The following is a 15,764-nucleotide window of genomic DNA, read 5'->3' as shown; positions in this document are numbered from 1 at the left end:
TACAAGACGGCGGCCCTACCGTCTTCCTGTACGAGATTGACCGCGACAATCCCGAAGGGAAGTGGAGATACTCTGGCCCCTTGGTTGACTTGCCAGCGAGATTCCAGCCCTCGAAGAAATGGAGCGGCAATTACGGTGTCAACTGGGAGTGTGCCAACCTGGTGGCGCTGCAAGCAGATTCCGAGGTTCGACGCTTTTTGATCTTGGGCGCCGAAGGAGATGTCGAGAAGGATCATGTGAGATCTTATCAGAGCCAACGCCCGGTCACGGCGCCTTCGCGAACTGTAAGGGCTCAGTTGTGGATGTCGGCCGGTCTTATCACGACTCCAAGCGGCGACAGCGGCGTCCAATTCCAGTACGAGCATGGCGGGTATCTCGACCATGGAGTATATTACGCTGCGAACTCGTTTACGGATCCTCAGTCTGGTCGTACAATTGTGTACGGTTGGATTCCGGAGGAAGACCTGCCCTTGGGAGCCGCTGTTGAGAAGGGGTGGAACGGTTCTCTCGCTGTCCCTCGTGAGATTTTCCTCCTCCGGATCCCAAGAGTCGTCGGGGCGCTGCGGAGCGCACTGCGGGATATCTCGCCCTTCGAACTCACCTCGGAGCCGGATGGTACCACGACTACCGTCTTGACGTTGGGCGTGAGGCCGGTCGCGGAACTGGAGCAGCTACGTGGGGCCAGTCACCACCAGCACAGTGCAGCCGCTGTTGCCTTGCCGGAATCGGACTTGATCACGAGCCGAGGCATTTGCCACACACGAACTCCAAGTTGGGAGCTCGAGGCCACCGTGGCAATCGGCGCGGGATGTGAAGAGGTCGGTTTCCACTTGCGCCACGGTGCGGACCTGTCCATTCGTGCCACGGTTACATTCTCGACCGCGACCGAAACTATCGTCGTCGATCGTCACGCCTCTAACGGTGACCCGGCGATCAACGAGTGTCCGGACGCCGGTCCGTTCACTTTACTCACAACACGGGACGACGAGGGAAGGGATAGTTTGGAGAAGCTTCGTATTCGGGTTTTGTCGGATGGAGATATCCTCGAGGTATTCGCCAACGACCGTTTCGCCCTCGCGACCATGGTGTACTCGGGATCCAGCCCGTGCTTGGGCGGGCTGACGGCATTTGCGAAAGGAAGCGTGGGAAGTGCCGTGTTTGAGACGATTACGGTATGGGATGGGTTGGAGTTGCCGAGGAGTCGTTAGGACACACCTCTGCCACCTGATCTGTGAGGGTACGGTGCAACAGGGTTAAGGAGGGGCTGGCCTGTACGATGCGTATGTCGACCGACCTTGTCGATCGGAGGCAGACCAGGAGGTGAGCCCAGTCCACGGCACATCCGTTGCGCAGGCAGGGTGTCGCAGCGGCCTGGAGGACCGCCATGGATGTCGTGAAGATGGTAGCGTAGAGCGTCCAGCGGTTGACGATGCAGTCGCGGACTGCCATTAACATGCTGGGAATACACTGCATATACGTGTTGAAGAACCTCTCGCAGTGCTCGAGTATCTGTGTGGTAGTGGGTTCGCCGTCCTGGATGCACTGATACACGGCCGGCCAGTAGATTGATATTTTGCAGCAATGATACTGGACTCGAAGGAAATTGCTAAGTGGTTCCAGGACAGCAAGGTGACGGAAGTGGACTGCGTCGGGCAGGAAGCTTTGCCACTCGTCGAGCTGCGTCTCGAGCTCGAGCGCAATGGTTGGCGCGTAGACGATGTCTCCCTGAGGCGTCCTACGGATGGCAGTGTAACAGCGATGCAGCATGCGCCTCACGGCAATCTCGGCAAGGAAGTATGCCTGGGCCTTGTTCGAAGTAACAGCGCTCCCGTCTGCCGATGCCGAGGCCCCACTGATTATGCTGCCGGGAGACGCTGTCGTTGCACCTGGGGAGCCAGTATCGAGCTGGAAGTGCCATGAAGGGCGGCTGTCCGGCAGGTCGACCCTGTCGTCGTAGTTCCATATTCCGCTGTCGACCATGTCGAGCTGGTCGCGGAGCTCGCTCTCCAGCAGCAGGACGGCCCAATAACACCTCTTCGCCTGCTCGTACAGCTCGTCATTGCCCTCGCCCGCGCATTTCACCAAGTTCTGGACCTTGAAGGAGGCAGTCATAGCATAGTCGTAGGCCTGGCACGGCCGGGAAAGGCAGCAGTGGTAGATACTCAAGAGGACCAACGCCTGGATGCTATCGAGGCTCTCGTCGACGAGCACAGCCGGCAACGACGCAGTGGCGGCTTCCAGGTAGAGCTCGCTGTTCCTTTCAGGGTAGTACGGCGGTGAGGGTGCCCCTGTTCGTACCGCCCGGTCTTCCAAAGCGAGGGCGCCCACCGCTGCCACAGCCAGCATCAAGCAGGACTCGGAGCCCGGCGCCAACGGCCCTGTTAGCACGCTAAGGCAGCGCTCCGAGAAGCCCGGGCGGAGTATCGGGTACCAGATGTGGACATGGGCGGAGAAGGCGTCGAGCGCGGCGAGTACTTGCTGCTGCGGTAGAAAACACAGTCTCCCCGCGTGACTGACGCGTGCGCGGCGCGGCGTAATGCTTCGTTCGAGCAGCACGAGCTCCCGCGCAAAACCGGGGCCGAGACCGAGAACCTCCATCATGCAGTCGGTCACTAGCAGCTGGAATGGCGATCTCTCCACCCCTGTGACGGCTTGGCTCGCATTGCTATCGGCGTGGCTTTGATTCTCCGCGTCAACGACCGGAGACAGCTGTTGGCAATGCGGGGGCGGGGGCGGGGGCGGGTGCGCTGGTTGCCCTGCTTGCAAGGAGTTGGTGATGTAGTCTAGCCGGCGGTTGATGGCGGCGAGCTCGGCCTCCACTCTGCAACAGCGGTGTTAGCATCGAGACCCGAACTTGGAAACTCCATGTGGCATGTTCCACGTGGCAGGTTGCTTAGCACAGCACTTACCTAGACGCGGCGCTGGTCTGGCTCGGCTCGTATTGGCAATCGAGTCCGCGGGTGCGACAGTAGGTACACGCGGGGCTGCGCCGATCGCATCTCGTCCGCCTCGTCCGGCAGGCGCTACACGCCGTGATGGCCCGGCTGCGACTCTTTCTTGGTGGGGCATCGGGGCCCGGAGCCGGTGGGTTCGCGTCCTCTGGGGCCCCATAGGGGCTCGCTGGAACATCCGGCCCGGCCATTAGATGATCAGACATTTGGACTGGCCGATTGGAGTCCCTGAACCCGGGTCACGGGTCTCAGTGTCGGTCCCGGCGTGGGTCTCGGTGCGACGGTGTCTCGAGTCTCGGCACCTCGCATGACATTGCCGGTTCAACAGCCGGTGCAACTGCAGTCGGCAGAGCAGTTATCAGTGGGGGCTCCGAAAAATCCGGGGCACCTAGAGGCTGGGGACATCGGTCTGAAATACCTATCTCCGCCGACATCGCCTCTTCATCTGGCGACTCGAGTCAAAGTTATGCAGTTCAATCCTTATTTGATTATTAGCTCGAAAGCTCACCCGACTTTTATCTAAATAGCCAATCAGAAATTAATGCGGATGCCACCATCTTATCCCTGTCTGACCCACATGAAGTCCCGAGCTCGCCGAGAAACAGGGATTGAACTGCAGGAGACCGCATCAGCGACAAAGTGGAGACTCTCGCGGAGTTAGAGGGAACTCCGCGATGCCAACCGCACGTGACGGAGTTGCACGTGATGGGTGCTGAACGCGTGTGATGAACTTCCAGTGATATGGCAGTGCCGCAGTGTGGAGGTGGATCCATCATCCACAAAGACCAATGTTGACGGTCGTAACTCGTGAAGCTCCTCGGTCATTGAATTCCATCGACTTTCTTTCACGGCAGCACAGCGGATGTCAAGTTTTCCAGAGTTCAACCAGACTATAAATCGGACAAGATGTCTACCTATCGAGAGCTCTCGACATGCTGTGTTGATTCTTCATCCCCAACTAGTGCAGCCACAACCCCGGGCTTCCCGCTGCATCTACTCGACCTTAGTACCTTACCTTGATTGAAGTTTCCAACTCACCTCGAATCAAATCCACTACGCACACACCCAGTTACCTCGACCCACCCACCCGTTTCCCAAAAATGACGACCCCGGTTCCATCCTTCATCCGAGGAGATCTGCTGTCTTCGGTGGCCCAGCGCAAGACGGCTCGCACTGCTCGCATCTCCAGCTGGGACCAATCCGGCCTCAACGAGGATGCCTTCGTCGTACAGCCGGGCGAGACAGCGGTCCTCGCCGATCTGGAGGGCCCGGGCATGATCACGCACCTGTGGTTTGTCCAGACCTGCCGGCGCATCCTCGGCCCGGGCCTCATTCCGTACTCCAAGTCGGGCGTCGCCATGATGGAGATCCACAACGCCCTAGGTCTCAGCTACGAAGACAGCGACCCCGACTACTACCGCAAGGTTCTCATCCGCATGTACTGGGACGACTCGGAGACCCCGAACGTCATCGCCCCCATTGGCGACTTCTTCTGCCTGGGCCACTCTATGGCCGCCAACTTCCAGTCCCTCCCCTTCACCGTGTCGGTCAAGCCGTCCGAGGAGAAGAAGTTCGGCGGCTCGGCCGCCTTCAACTGCTACCTGGCCATGCCCTTCAACAAGCGTGCCCGTATCGAGATTGAAAACCAGGGCGAGGACGCCTACTTCCAGTACTTCTACATCGATTACGAGCTGCTGCCTGCCCCCTTCGACCCGAACGAGATCCTCTACTTCCACGCCCACTGGCGGCGCGAGAACCCCACCAACGGCTGGGCCCCGAACGCCATGCAGACCAACAGCCTCGAGACCCAGGTCCCCAACCTCACCGGCGACGGCTACACTATCCTCGAGACGACTGGCTCGGGCACCTTCATTGGCTGTAACCACTCGGTACTCCACCACCAAGGCACCTGGTGGGGCGAGGGCGACGACATGATCTTCATCGACGACGACACCTGGCCGCCCAGCATGCACGGCACCGGAGGCGAGGACTACTTCACCCAGGGCTGGGGCATGCAGAAGAACGCCTACCCCTTTTGCGGTACCATCATCCACGAAGAGGACGTGCCCGGTTACCAGGTCTCGTACCGGTGGCACCTGGCCGACCCGGTCCGTTTCAACAAAAAGATCACGGTCAAGCTGGAGCACGGGCACGCCAACCACCTGCGCGACGACTGGTCCACCACGGCATACTGGTACCAGACCCTGCCGGGGCCCAAGCTGGATATCCTCCCGGTCAAACAGCGACTACCCAACAGGCCCACCGTCGCGCCGCCCCCTGAGCCGGCCGCTGACAGGTCCCTGACGGACTTGCAGCAGCAGTTGATTAAGCAGAGAGAAGAGAGGCTTGAGGCCTTTGTGCAGGACCGCAACCAGTGGCTGCAGAGAAGGGCCGAGGCATCCCGAAAGAGAGCACAAAATAATGTCGAGATTGCGAAGGATATCAGGAAGCGCTTCATCAAGAGCTTGCAAGGTTAGGTGGGTGGGCAGAGGTGGTGAGATTGTAAGACTGTCTGATTACCTACTAGAGTCATGGTCTGTCGCGCCAATGTAATCAATTATTGCAGATGAGAACTACCTTGAGTACCTGACCCGGAGAGCAAAATCGCGTGGCTGCCAGCTACATGTCATTCATTAATCGTTCTAAGAGACGCTCTAGCCTGTGTTTACCACTCAGCACAACACACAACGCCACGTGTGATAACCATATTACTGGATACTAGACAATTCCCTGGTGTTTAGACTTGCTGCTTGCATGCTATAACAACAATATCCAGCTCCTTTTTCGCAAGAAGGTACGGGGGACATCTGGAGTACCATCATCTCGGCCTGCTTCCTGTCCTCCTGCTTCCCGTCTTCATGCTCGCCTGGTTGCCCCCCCATCTCGTCCCTCTCTTACGAGGTCTCCGGCCTCTCCAACCTCTCCAGCCAGAGATTGGTAAACTGTAAACAGAAGACTGCCACACAGACCCTGGCAACCTGGAACCGCTCGGCGTCGCCGAAAGCCTGTTTTCTGGAAGCATTCCTTTCTCGGAAGACAGCGCATGCGGTGACATACTAAAGCAGAGTAGGTAGGTTGTATCTACATACAGCTGGCCTGATCATACCCCGCGCACGCACCTTGCCTCACTAGAGGGTATCCATGGTTGGTGGAAGGCCGACGTGATGCTTGTACTAACAGACCTTTCGCTCGCTTCCTGCCCCGGTTTGTTGCAGATGGTGGAGTCGGCCTTGCAATGTCAATGGGGTCTTCGAGGGCAACAGGTACCCCGTGGAGATCGGAGTCCTCGGCCGACGCTGTACGGAATGTTCGGTACAGGATCGCCAAGACCTGTGTAGGTACCAACTCGCACACACCTCACAAGCGAGACCGAAACGAGTCCATATTCTGCGCTCCGGTTTTTCTCCCATGTCCCCTAGCACCCCTGTGCATCGGGCACCCCGTTGCCACGAGCAGAAGCTGCAGGACAAGATAGCTTCACGGCATCCATATCTTGCTTCACCGGACAATAAAATTTTCCCGAGCCCGGAAAGGGCTGCAGGGATCTATTGCCCGATATAGCTTGCTGCAGCTCTAGGGTACCGTTACAACCGTTGGAGCAAGATATTGGATTCCGGATTACGTACGGATACACTGGTCGTTGTACACTACACTAGTGCTTGGAGGTGTTGCGGGGTACGGTGCGGGGAAATGTCCGGAGGAAGATGCGGGGGAAGGTGCGGGGAACTTCAACCTAAGTCGATTAGTGATCGGGCAGGTGGGAAGCCCATCGCTCGCCTTCAAGAAAAGAAGCTTGAGAACTTCCATCGCTGTGTTCTAGCGTGTTCTAGCGTGTTACTAGCGCAGTCTGACTACAGCACGTCATCCCAGAGCAAGATCCGAATGCAGCGCTGCAGGTGTAAGTGTTGCATTGACATGGGGGCGCTGTGTTAGTGGAGGTGGGGTCAACGACTTTGTTGTCGGACCCAACATCTGGGACAGCAGTTCAAGGTGTTGAGCCGCCTCGCATCGCAAGGGCGGCGTCTCCGAGCTACCAACTGACAACTAGTGTTTGTCCTCAGGCCGAGAAACCCCAACGTGCACATGGCGTATCTACACTAGTAAACGTCTTGTGGCGCTCACGCCAAGCCGAGAGAATTTCGATCGTCTACCCACGCTCCGTCCGTAGTAAGGAATTGATGCCGTTAAGCAACATTTGAACACACCGCGACCGAAGCGGCATGGGATCTGCAAAAAAGCTCTGAGAACCACGCTTGAATACGAACCTATCATGGGGACTTTGAACTCCCGAAGGTACCTACAATACGTACCTCCACCGCAAGCAAGGCACCAGGGCAACTCCTGGTGCATAGGTACATTACCTACCTCGAAAGTAGGCAACAGCTCTCGAATTTGGCCCCACTGACCGACACATCGGACATGTCAGGCTGAGGCTCATATTCAGGGGAAAGGGCCGGTGTCCTGCATATGCACACATGGTACTGTCCAGGAACCCTAGTCTGAACTTTGCGCGGTTTATGACTCGGGAGGAGGAATAGACTCACCCAATCGCTAGCAGCCTGCAGCCTGCAGCAGGGTGGATGTCTATCGTGGGGACGGACGGCACTAGGAATTTACCTCTACGGTCTCTCGGCTACCTCCGAAGTGGAAAAATTATCTTAGGTACGGAGAGAGAGCCCTTTCCCCGCGATTTCCAAATCAATTCTGCGTTCCACCATCTCTGGGGGCTTGGTCATGTCTTCCCCATGGGGTATCCCTACGGGGTATCCCCACAATCTCTTAGCCGATGGTGTCTCGGGGGGCTTGGGTGTCTCCCCAACGTGGGTCGCCCGTGATGATCATACCAGTATGGCTACCTACCTATGGTTCCTAGCCTCCGCAGAGACAAGACTGTCTTCGAGGTGAAAGTAGCATAACTTGGGTAGTAAAGTACATGTACCTACCTACGGAAGCTCTGTGTCCGAATTCGTTTCTGCTTCTCCACGTCTAGGTCAAGAATACCGCAGGAGAAGAAAGCGAACTTGCGTTTTCGAGTCTGAGTCTTGGAGGTGATATGTAGAAGCACTAAACATTAACTTCTTGGCCACCTGGGAGATGAAGCTGGGGAGTGGAAACCGCGACAACCAGAGATTGTATAAGAGCGTGCACTTCGCCGCCAACTCAAGGTCTTTCAACGCTCTCGCTCAGCATCTCTCCTCGGTCGCCTCTCTGTGACTCCGTCCATGACCGACCCGGATGCACCCATCTTGTTACCTCTACCATGGTCCCCTTCTTTGCCTCTGCCCTGCTTTGCGGCCTCTCGCTTTTTCAGGAAGTAGGCGCGCAAACCTACGATGAGCTGTACCGGCCCCGCTATCACTTCACCCCGGCTAAGAACTGGATGAACGATCCCAACGGTCTTCTTTGCCACAACGGCGTCTACCATCTGTACTACCAGTACAACCCGGGCGGAGATACCTGGGGAGCCATGTCGTGGGGCCATGCGGCCAGCAATGATCTGATCCACTGGAAACACCAGCCCGTTGCTCTCCTTGCCCGTGGTTACCCCGATAGCATCACTGAGATGTTTTTCTCTGGTTCTGCTGTCGCCGACACCGGGAACACGAGTGGTTTTGGCAAAAACGGAACAGTTCCACTTGTGGCAATGTATACCTCCTATGTAAGTCTTATGAACTTCGCACTTGGCATGCTGGCTCCTTCCAACTAATGCCTTTTCTGCTTAGTATCCCGGGTCACTCAATCTTCCTAGCGGCAAGTCAGTCAACGGAGGACAGCAAGCCCAATCCATTGCGTACAGCCTCGACGACGGCACCACCTGGACAACATACGATGCCGCTAACCCCGTCATACTCAACCCGCCCGCACCCTACGCCGATCAGTGGCGCGACTTCCGAGACCCATTCGTCTTCTGGCACGAGCCAACCCAGAAATGGGTTTCCGTCATCTCGCTGGCCCAACTACACAAGTTGCTCTTCTACACCTCGCCCAACCTGAAGGACTGGACTTTGGCCAGCGAGTTCGGCCCGATGAACGCAGTCGGAGGTGTCTGGGAGTGTCCCGGTATCTTCTCACTTGCCCTTGACGGGGACGCGGCGCAGACCAAGTGGGTGGTACAGATTGGACTCAACCCTGGTGGGCCGCCTGGGGTTGTTGGCTCTGGAACGCAATACATTGTCGGTGATTTCAATGGCACGGCGTTTGTTGCCGACTCCAACGCAGCAGCCGCGGATACCACATTCCAAGATTTCGAAGGCACTGACGACTTTGCGTCTCGCGGCTGGGTTGCCACTGGGGGATTAGTCGGGGCTGCACCGGCCCATGGGACACTCGGTGGACAGCAAAGCGTCTCTGGTTTTGCCGGCTCTGGCTTCGTCAACACTTTCCTGGACGTAGACTCAACCACCGGCACGCTCACCTCGCCGTTATTCAACATTACTCGACCGCTCATCAACTTCCTCATCGGCGGCGGCAATGCCCCGGGCGTTGAATGCATCAACCTTGTGGTCGGCGGTCAGGTTGTCCGCACTGCCACGGGCAGTGACAGCGAGCATCTGGTGCCGCAGAGCTGGGACGTTACAGACCTGATTGGCCAGGACGCCGTCATCGAGATCGTGGACCTCAGCACGGGTGGCTGGGGACATATCCTGGTGGATGAGATTTCGTTTTCCGACATATCGGCTGCGTCGCGAGGGACCAACTGGATGGACTGGGGCCCTGACTACTACGCTGCGGCATCGTTCAATGGACTTGCGTCCGAAGACCGCACTAACGTTGCCTGGATGAACAACTGGCAATACGCGGCCAACATTCCTACCTCTCCATGGCGCAGCATGTTGTCGATCCCTCGGAAACTGTCACTCCAGACCATCAGCGGGTGGCCAACCCTGATCCAGCAACCTGCCGTCAACTTGACCACTCTGCAGACCGGAACGTATTCCAACACCTTCAACACTGTGGCTGAGGGGGCCCAAGTCATTCCGCTCTCTGGGAAGTCTCTCGATATCACCGCGACATTCTCTGACCGGAGCTCGGCGTCAGGTCAATTCGGCCTCCTCCTCCGGACAACCTCTGATCTGACGCAGCAGACACGGATCGGGTACGACTTCGGCTCCAAGCAGATGTTTGTTGATCGAACCAAGTCCGGAAATGTCGGGTTTGACGGGACCTTCTCCAATACGTATTCCGCCCCGCTGGTGGCTGGCAGCGACGGCAAGATCACACTGCGCATCCTTCTCAATTCCTCTTCGGTTGAAGTCTTTGGTGGTAAGGGCGAGGTCACCTTGTCGGCGCAGATCTTCCCCCAGGACGCAGGCGTAGATGTCTCTCTTTTCTCGACTGGGGGAAGTACAAATGGGGTCACGATTGATGCCAAGATCCTGGGGTCGGCTTCCAACAACACGCCCACGAACACCACGACTCTCAGCACCAGAGCGACCCTCAGCAGCACCAGCACAACCCTCGGCGGCACCGGCACGACTCTCGGCCCCAGCACGACCCTCAGAACAGCGATAGCCAGTACAACCGCCATCGTCCCCCCTTCGGCCACGCCACCCGTCGATTTCCGCCCTGTTTTCCACTTCGTGCCAGACCAGAACTGGATGAACGAACCCAACGGTCTTATCAAGATCGATTCCACGTGGCACCTTTTCTTCCAGCACAATCCCACCGGAAACTTCTGGGGCAACCTGAGCTGGGGCCATGCAACGAGCACCGATCTAGTATCCTGGACGCACAAACCTGTTGCCATCTCCAGCGCAAACGGCATCCAAGCGTTCACGGGCACGTCGTATGCCGACCCGCAGAACCTTTCAGGACGAGGATCGTCATCCAACCCACCATATCTCGCCTTCTACACTGGTTACGACCCATCGACCGGGGTGCAGGATCAGCGGCTGGCGTACAGTCTCGACCAGGGCGCCACATGGACTAAGTACGAGCCAGGCAATCCGATCATCCTGCAAAGCCAGGAAGCGCCCCATGATGTCACCGGCGGTCTGGAAATCCGCGATCCGAAAGTCTTCTACCATGCTCCCTCCAGCAGATGGGTCATGATTCTCGCACACGGCGGTCAGGATAAAGTCAGCATCTGGACATCCAGCGATGCACTCGCCTGGACCTGGGCAAGCGACTTCAAGGCCAGCAACATTCCCAACTTGCCCGGTGGGATCAGCGGGTGGGAGGTGCCCGACTTTTTCCAGCTCCCCATCAGCGGAACAAACCAAACAAAATGGGTCATGCTCATCACGCCTGCACAAGGCTCCCCCGCTGGCGGTAACGGCGTCTTTGCGCTCACAGGCTCCTTCGACGGCTCCTTGTTTACCGCAGATCCCGTCAACGACTCCAGCACCTTCTGGCTCGACTACGGCCGCGACTGGGACGGCGCCCTAAGCTGGGAAAACGTCCCCACTGCGGACGGACGCAGGATCCTCGCTTCCGTGATGAACAGCTACGGCGGAAACCCCCCGACCAACACCTGGAAGGGCATGCTCTCGTTTCCCCGCACGCTGGAGCTGCAGCAGTTCAACGGCAACAAGCTGCGGTTCCTGCAAAACCCTGTGGATGAGCTCGACACGTACGGCTGGCCGGTCGCAAACATCACCGGCCAAACGCTGGCCCCTGGCGATCAGCCTCTGCTCACCGACGTCCACTCCCGCACCCTCGACATCAAGATCTCTTTTACCCCTTCTCCTGGCTCTACGCTCTCTCTCGCTGTTCGCAAGGCAGGCTCGGTACAGACCCTTGTCAACTATATGCAGAGCTCGCAACAACTGCAGGTGGATCGCAATGCTAGTGGGAATACCTCGTATGATCCTGCCGCTGGCGGTGTTCACACTGCTACATTGCAGCCGGGTTCGGATGGGCACGTGAAGTTGCGGGTTGTGGTGGATGTGTGCTCGATCGAGGTTTTTGGTGGGCAAGGGGAGGTGGTTATTTCGGATCTGATCTTTCCCGATGTGAGCGCTGATGGTGTGTCGCTGGGGGTGTCGGGGGGGAGTGTGGTTTTGGGGTCGGTGGAAGTGAGGGAAGTACTTGTTTGAGCTGGGTTGTGGTTACTGATGACGGGTCTTTATCTTTTCAACCGTGACTGTCTGCAGACCACCTAGCCATTTTGTCATCGCCCGGAACACTTTCCGACGCGAACCACTTTCTCTTCTCCTTCTTCCCCTTCTTCTCCTTCTTCCCCTTCTTCCCCTTCTTCTCTTTCTTCCCCTTCTTCTCCTTCTTCTGCTTCTTCTGCTTTTACATAGGCATATAGCAAATATCATGTACTTTATCATTTTCAGTGATCATCCGACTCCTAGAGCCCTTGCCCTACCATGTACTGAACCAGGGATGTGTACCGCTCTCTACACGCTGATGTAAGCAAACTGTGGTCCGTGAGGTTCGAGTACCAATATCTATTACGGGTTCCGTCGTTGGCCGCCGAACATACCGTCACGTAGTATCGATGGACTCAGTGATCGTGCGGTTGTGGTACGGTACACCGACAACGTATCACTTCTTTAGTACTCTACTACAGCGGACTAAAGCTTTCACAATATTTCTCAAATTTTAGTTCAAATTAACACGTTTATGTCATCGTTTAGTTCCCAAGTCCACACACAGCTCGACGGAACCAGTTTGACATGTAATAATTAATAACCAGGCTTAGTAACTTTGCGCCGCCATATAACTACATAAATACCAGACTCACCAACGTCATCTGAGAACCCATCTTCGCGAATGCGCTCTAAATATCTGCCTTCGAATCAAACTAAGAGATGCTAAGGGTCTGGGTCAAGGATATTTATGAATTTACCCTTCACAAGTATTTGAGCAAGTTACGTCAACACAGATATCCATCGGGTGGTAGCCAGGTCAAGGGCAAGTATGGCCCTCTATTTGTCTTGTTTGACTTATTACCTGCGGCCTCGGGTCAGAGGGCCCAGATCCGGACGGCCAGGCTTTCAGCTCCTAACACTCTACACATCTATACACATCATGACCCTTTGCTCCCCACACACAGCCTTCAGCTTCTCATCCACGAAAACCATCTAAGCATCACTACCCCTAAACCAAGTCGGCACCCATGTCTAGGACACGGCCCTGCCCATTCCCTGTTTCCATCAGATCTTCTCCGTCTCAGAAGGGATGTGAACGACGACATCCTCATGCTCAGACGCGACCTTAATTTCCCGATGATGCTCCCACGTCGAAGACGAGGGCTTCCAAGCAGCCGACTTCCGGGCGTCGCTGACCTCCTCGTACAACTGGTCGACCTGCTCAAGGGTGAGGCCCTTGGTCTCATAAATCATGAGGTAGACAAACAGAATGCAAATGAAGCAGCAGGCAAACCAGACAAAAAAGATCTTGGACTGCAGGTTAGCATACCCCTCTCCATAATTGACAAGGTACGGCGTCGAGTAAGCAATAGCCCAGTTGAGCAGCCAATTAGTCGCGGTCGTGATGCTCAGCGACTTGGCGCGGGTCTTGAGCGGGAAGATCTCGCCCGTGACGACCCAGGCAAGGGGACCCCAGGTCGAGGCAAAGAAGAAGATGTAGATGCACACAAAGGCCACGGCCGCCTTTTGGCCTGCGAGGTTCTTGACGAAAATTTCGCCGTTGTCGTACTGGCCCGTGGACAGGGTGCCGCAGACGGCTACGATCAACTGTGACACGGCCATGCCGACGGCACCCCAGAGAAGGAGGGGCCGGCGGCCCCATTTGTCGACGGCGTACATGCCGGGGATGGTGGAGGCGACGTTGATGGAGGAGGTGATCATGGCGATGGCGAAGCCGCTGGAGACGCCGGAGTTTTGGAAATACTTGGTGCCGTAGTAGAAGATGAAGTTGATGCCTGCGGAGAGAAAGACAAGGCGGTCAGTTTCCGTCCGGGGTTCGGAGACCAGAGGACAATAGGTTGGGAAGGGGCTGAAACTTACCTGTGAGCTGCTGGAGCGCCTGCAATCCCATGCCGGTAAGCTGCCTCTTGAGGACGGGGGCCCTCAGACAATCCAAATACGAGCCTTGGCCCTTAGTCATCTCAAACTCATGGACCGCTCGGCATTCAGCCAACTCGGCGACGACAGCTTCATGATGAACGGTCAGGCGTCGAAGACGGCTGAGTGCAATTGCAGCCCCCTCGGCGTTGTCCCTCTTGATCAAATACCGAGGCGTTTCGGGGAGAAACAATAGGCCAGAAAAGAGGATAAGGGACCATGCCAGCTGGATTGCGATGGGGATGCGGTAGCAGCCTGTGTCGTTTCGGTTCGCAGTAGCGTTGTTCACAATGGCCGCGAGGAGCAGGCCGATGGTGATGGCCCACTGATACGAACCGACGATGAAGCCGCGGATCCATTTGGGAGCCGTCTCTGATTGATACAGCGGGACTGAGAGCAAGGGCTGTCAGTGGACGATCTTGCTGGGCAACATGAATGGATAACGCATGACATTGACTTACCCATGGCGGACAACAGGCCGACACCGAGACCGGCAAAGAAGCGGCCTGCCAGGAACATGGGAATGGCTGTGGCGGCGGTGTGCAGCACAACACCCAAGTTGAAAACCCAGGTGGAGATCATCAAGCCGGGACGGCGACCCACGGAGTCTGCCAAAAAGGGAGAGGCGAGGGCGCCAAAGAAGGTGCCGGCGGAGAGAATGGACACGATGGCGGACTCCTGAGAGGCAGTGATAGCGGGATTCCCGTTGGCGTCGATGTAGCCCGTGCTAAAAAGACGTTGCCAGTAGGGCATAGCCAAGATTCCACTGATGGTACCAGTGTCGTATCTAAGGTGTACAAGGCGGACGGTCAGCTCGGCTGGGCTAGATGAGATCGTGAGACGGATCAATGGCAGCGGATAATTCAACGCACCCAAAGAGAACACCGCCGAATGCAACAAACATGCCAACCACGAAAGCAGGCCATGCTTTGCCTGCCACGTCGTCGGGCCGCGCCAGGGAGAGGCTCTTGAGGAAGCCCATGGTGTTGAGATTGGCGTCGGCGTTGGCAGGACGCACGTAGAAACGGAAAACAAGGCGGAGAGGGAAACAAGGAGACTCCGGTCGTTGCAGGTGTTTCTGGACAGCTTGATGATTCCTGTCGGCTACAGAGATAGAACCTTGGCCCTTTTATGAGTTTCATCCTGATGAGTCCATGACGGTTATCACCATTATCTCGGATATTTCCATGGCGATGTAAGTTTGTCTACATTGGCGAGGCTGCTGAAGCACTGGCGGTCCACTCCACTCGGCGTCGCCGAAAGGCTGGTCATTGTTCTAGAAACATTCTCTTTTCGTACTGGATGCAGCGTCGACAACGTGGTGAGATCCCATACCAGAGCATGCATCGTGCATTGCCGGCGGTTGGACTCTCGAAGCGAATATGATGATCCCTTCAATGTTTACTCCACAGATCTCGCGCTTCCCGGTTGTCGACCCCACTCTGTCAGGGTTTATTCGGTTCGACTTCTACGCGGATTGTGACGTCGCGGAGATAGGAGTCGAGGGCGACGCTGGAATCGGCAGTACTGCGGGGGTTATATCTGAAATGGTAAAGAGCTACATACACTACCGAAACTAGCGGCATCGTGCAGCCTATCAATGCGACGTATCAAAGGACCAAGTAGAAAAACTGGCTTAAGGCGTGAGGGGTAAGGCGCGGAGAAATGGAGAAATTGCGCGGGGCGGGGTAAGTGCGGGGCCAGGCGGGGCCGAGGTACCACCGTACCGACGACAAGCTTTTTGCTCGCGAGGTCAACCTCTTGAGTCTCCAGCATTCATGTGAAGGGAGCCAACGTTCCAAAGCAGTTCTAGAGCAGTGGTAGCGTGATTCTA

General features: G+C 56.7%; 4 protein-coding genes across 4 annotated transcripts; 2 read left to right on the top strand and 2 right to left on the bottom strand.

The window, feature by feature from the left end:
• Positions 1-1,167: 1,167 nt before the first annotated feature.
• On the bottom strand, positions 1,168-3,142 carry C8A04DRAFT_12384 (uncharacterized protein; the record flags this gene model as incomplete). The annotated part of the gene is made up of 2 exons (XM_062777322.1): positions 1,168-2,821; positions 2,910-3,142. The coding sequence occupies 2 exons, from the start codon at positions 3,140-3,142 to the stop codon at positions 1,168-1,170; spliced, it is 1,887 nt and encodes a 628-aa protein (XP_062636779.1).
• A 909-nt stretch (positions 3,143-4,051) lies between these two features.
• Positions 4,052-5,428, top strand: C8A04DRAFT_12391 (uncharacterized protein; the record flags this gene model as incomplete). The annotated part of the gene is made up of 1 exon (XM_062777325.1): positions 4,052-5,428. One exon carries the CDS (start codon positions 4,052-4,054, stop codon positions 5,426-5,428), a length of 1,377 nt encoding a protein of 458 aa, XP_062636778.1.
• A 2,783-nt stretch (positions 5,429-8,211) lies between these two features.
• C8A04DRAFT_28829 (glycosyl hydrolase) lies at positions 8,212-11,989 on the top strand (the record flags this gene model as incomplete). The annotated part of the gene is made up of 2 exons (XM_062780794.1): positions 8,212-8,610; positions 8,675-11,989. 2 exons carry the CDS (start codon positions 8,212-8,214, stop codon positions 11,987-11,989), a joined length of 3,714 nt encoding a protein of 1,237 aa, XP_062636777.1.
• Positions 11,990-13,057: 1,068 nt separating this feature from the next.
• C8A04DRAFT_28828 (general substrate transporter) lies at positions 13,058-14,912 on the bottom strand (the record flags this gene model as incomplete). The annotated part of the gene is made up of 4 exons (XM_062780793.1): positions 13,058-13,788; positions 13,874-14,320; positions 14,392-14,717; positions 14,803-14,912. The coding sequence occupies 4 exons, from the start codon at positions 14,910-14,912 to the stop codon at positions 13,058-13,060; spliced, it is 1,614 nt and encodes a 537-aa protein (XP_062636776.1).
• Positions 14,913-15,764: the final 852 nt, after the last annotated feature.

This window comes from Dichotomopilus funicola (genome assembly GCF_033296635.1).
Source record: "Dichotomopilus funicola strain CBS 141.50 unplaced genomic scaffold C8A04scaffold_33, whole genome shotgun sequence".
Taxonomy (NCBI): Eukaryota; Fungi; Ascomycota; class Sordariomycetes; order Sordariales; family Chaetomiaceae; genus Dichotomopilus; species Dichotomopilus funicola.
This window is presented reverse-complemented; position numbering and strand designations above follow the sequence as displayed.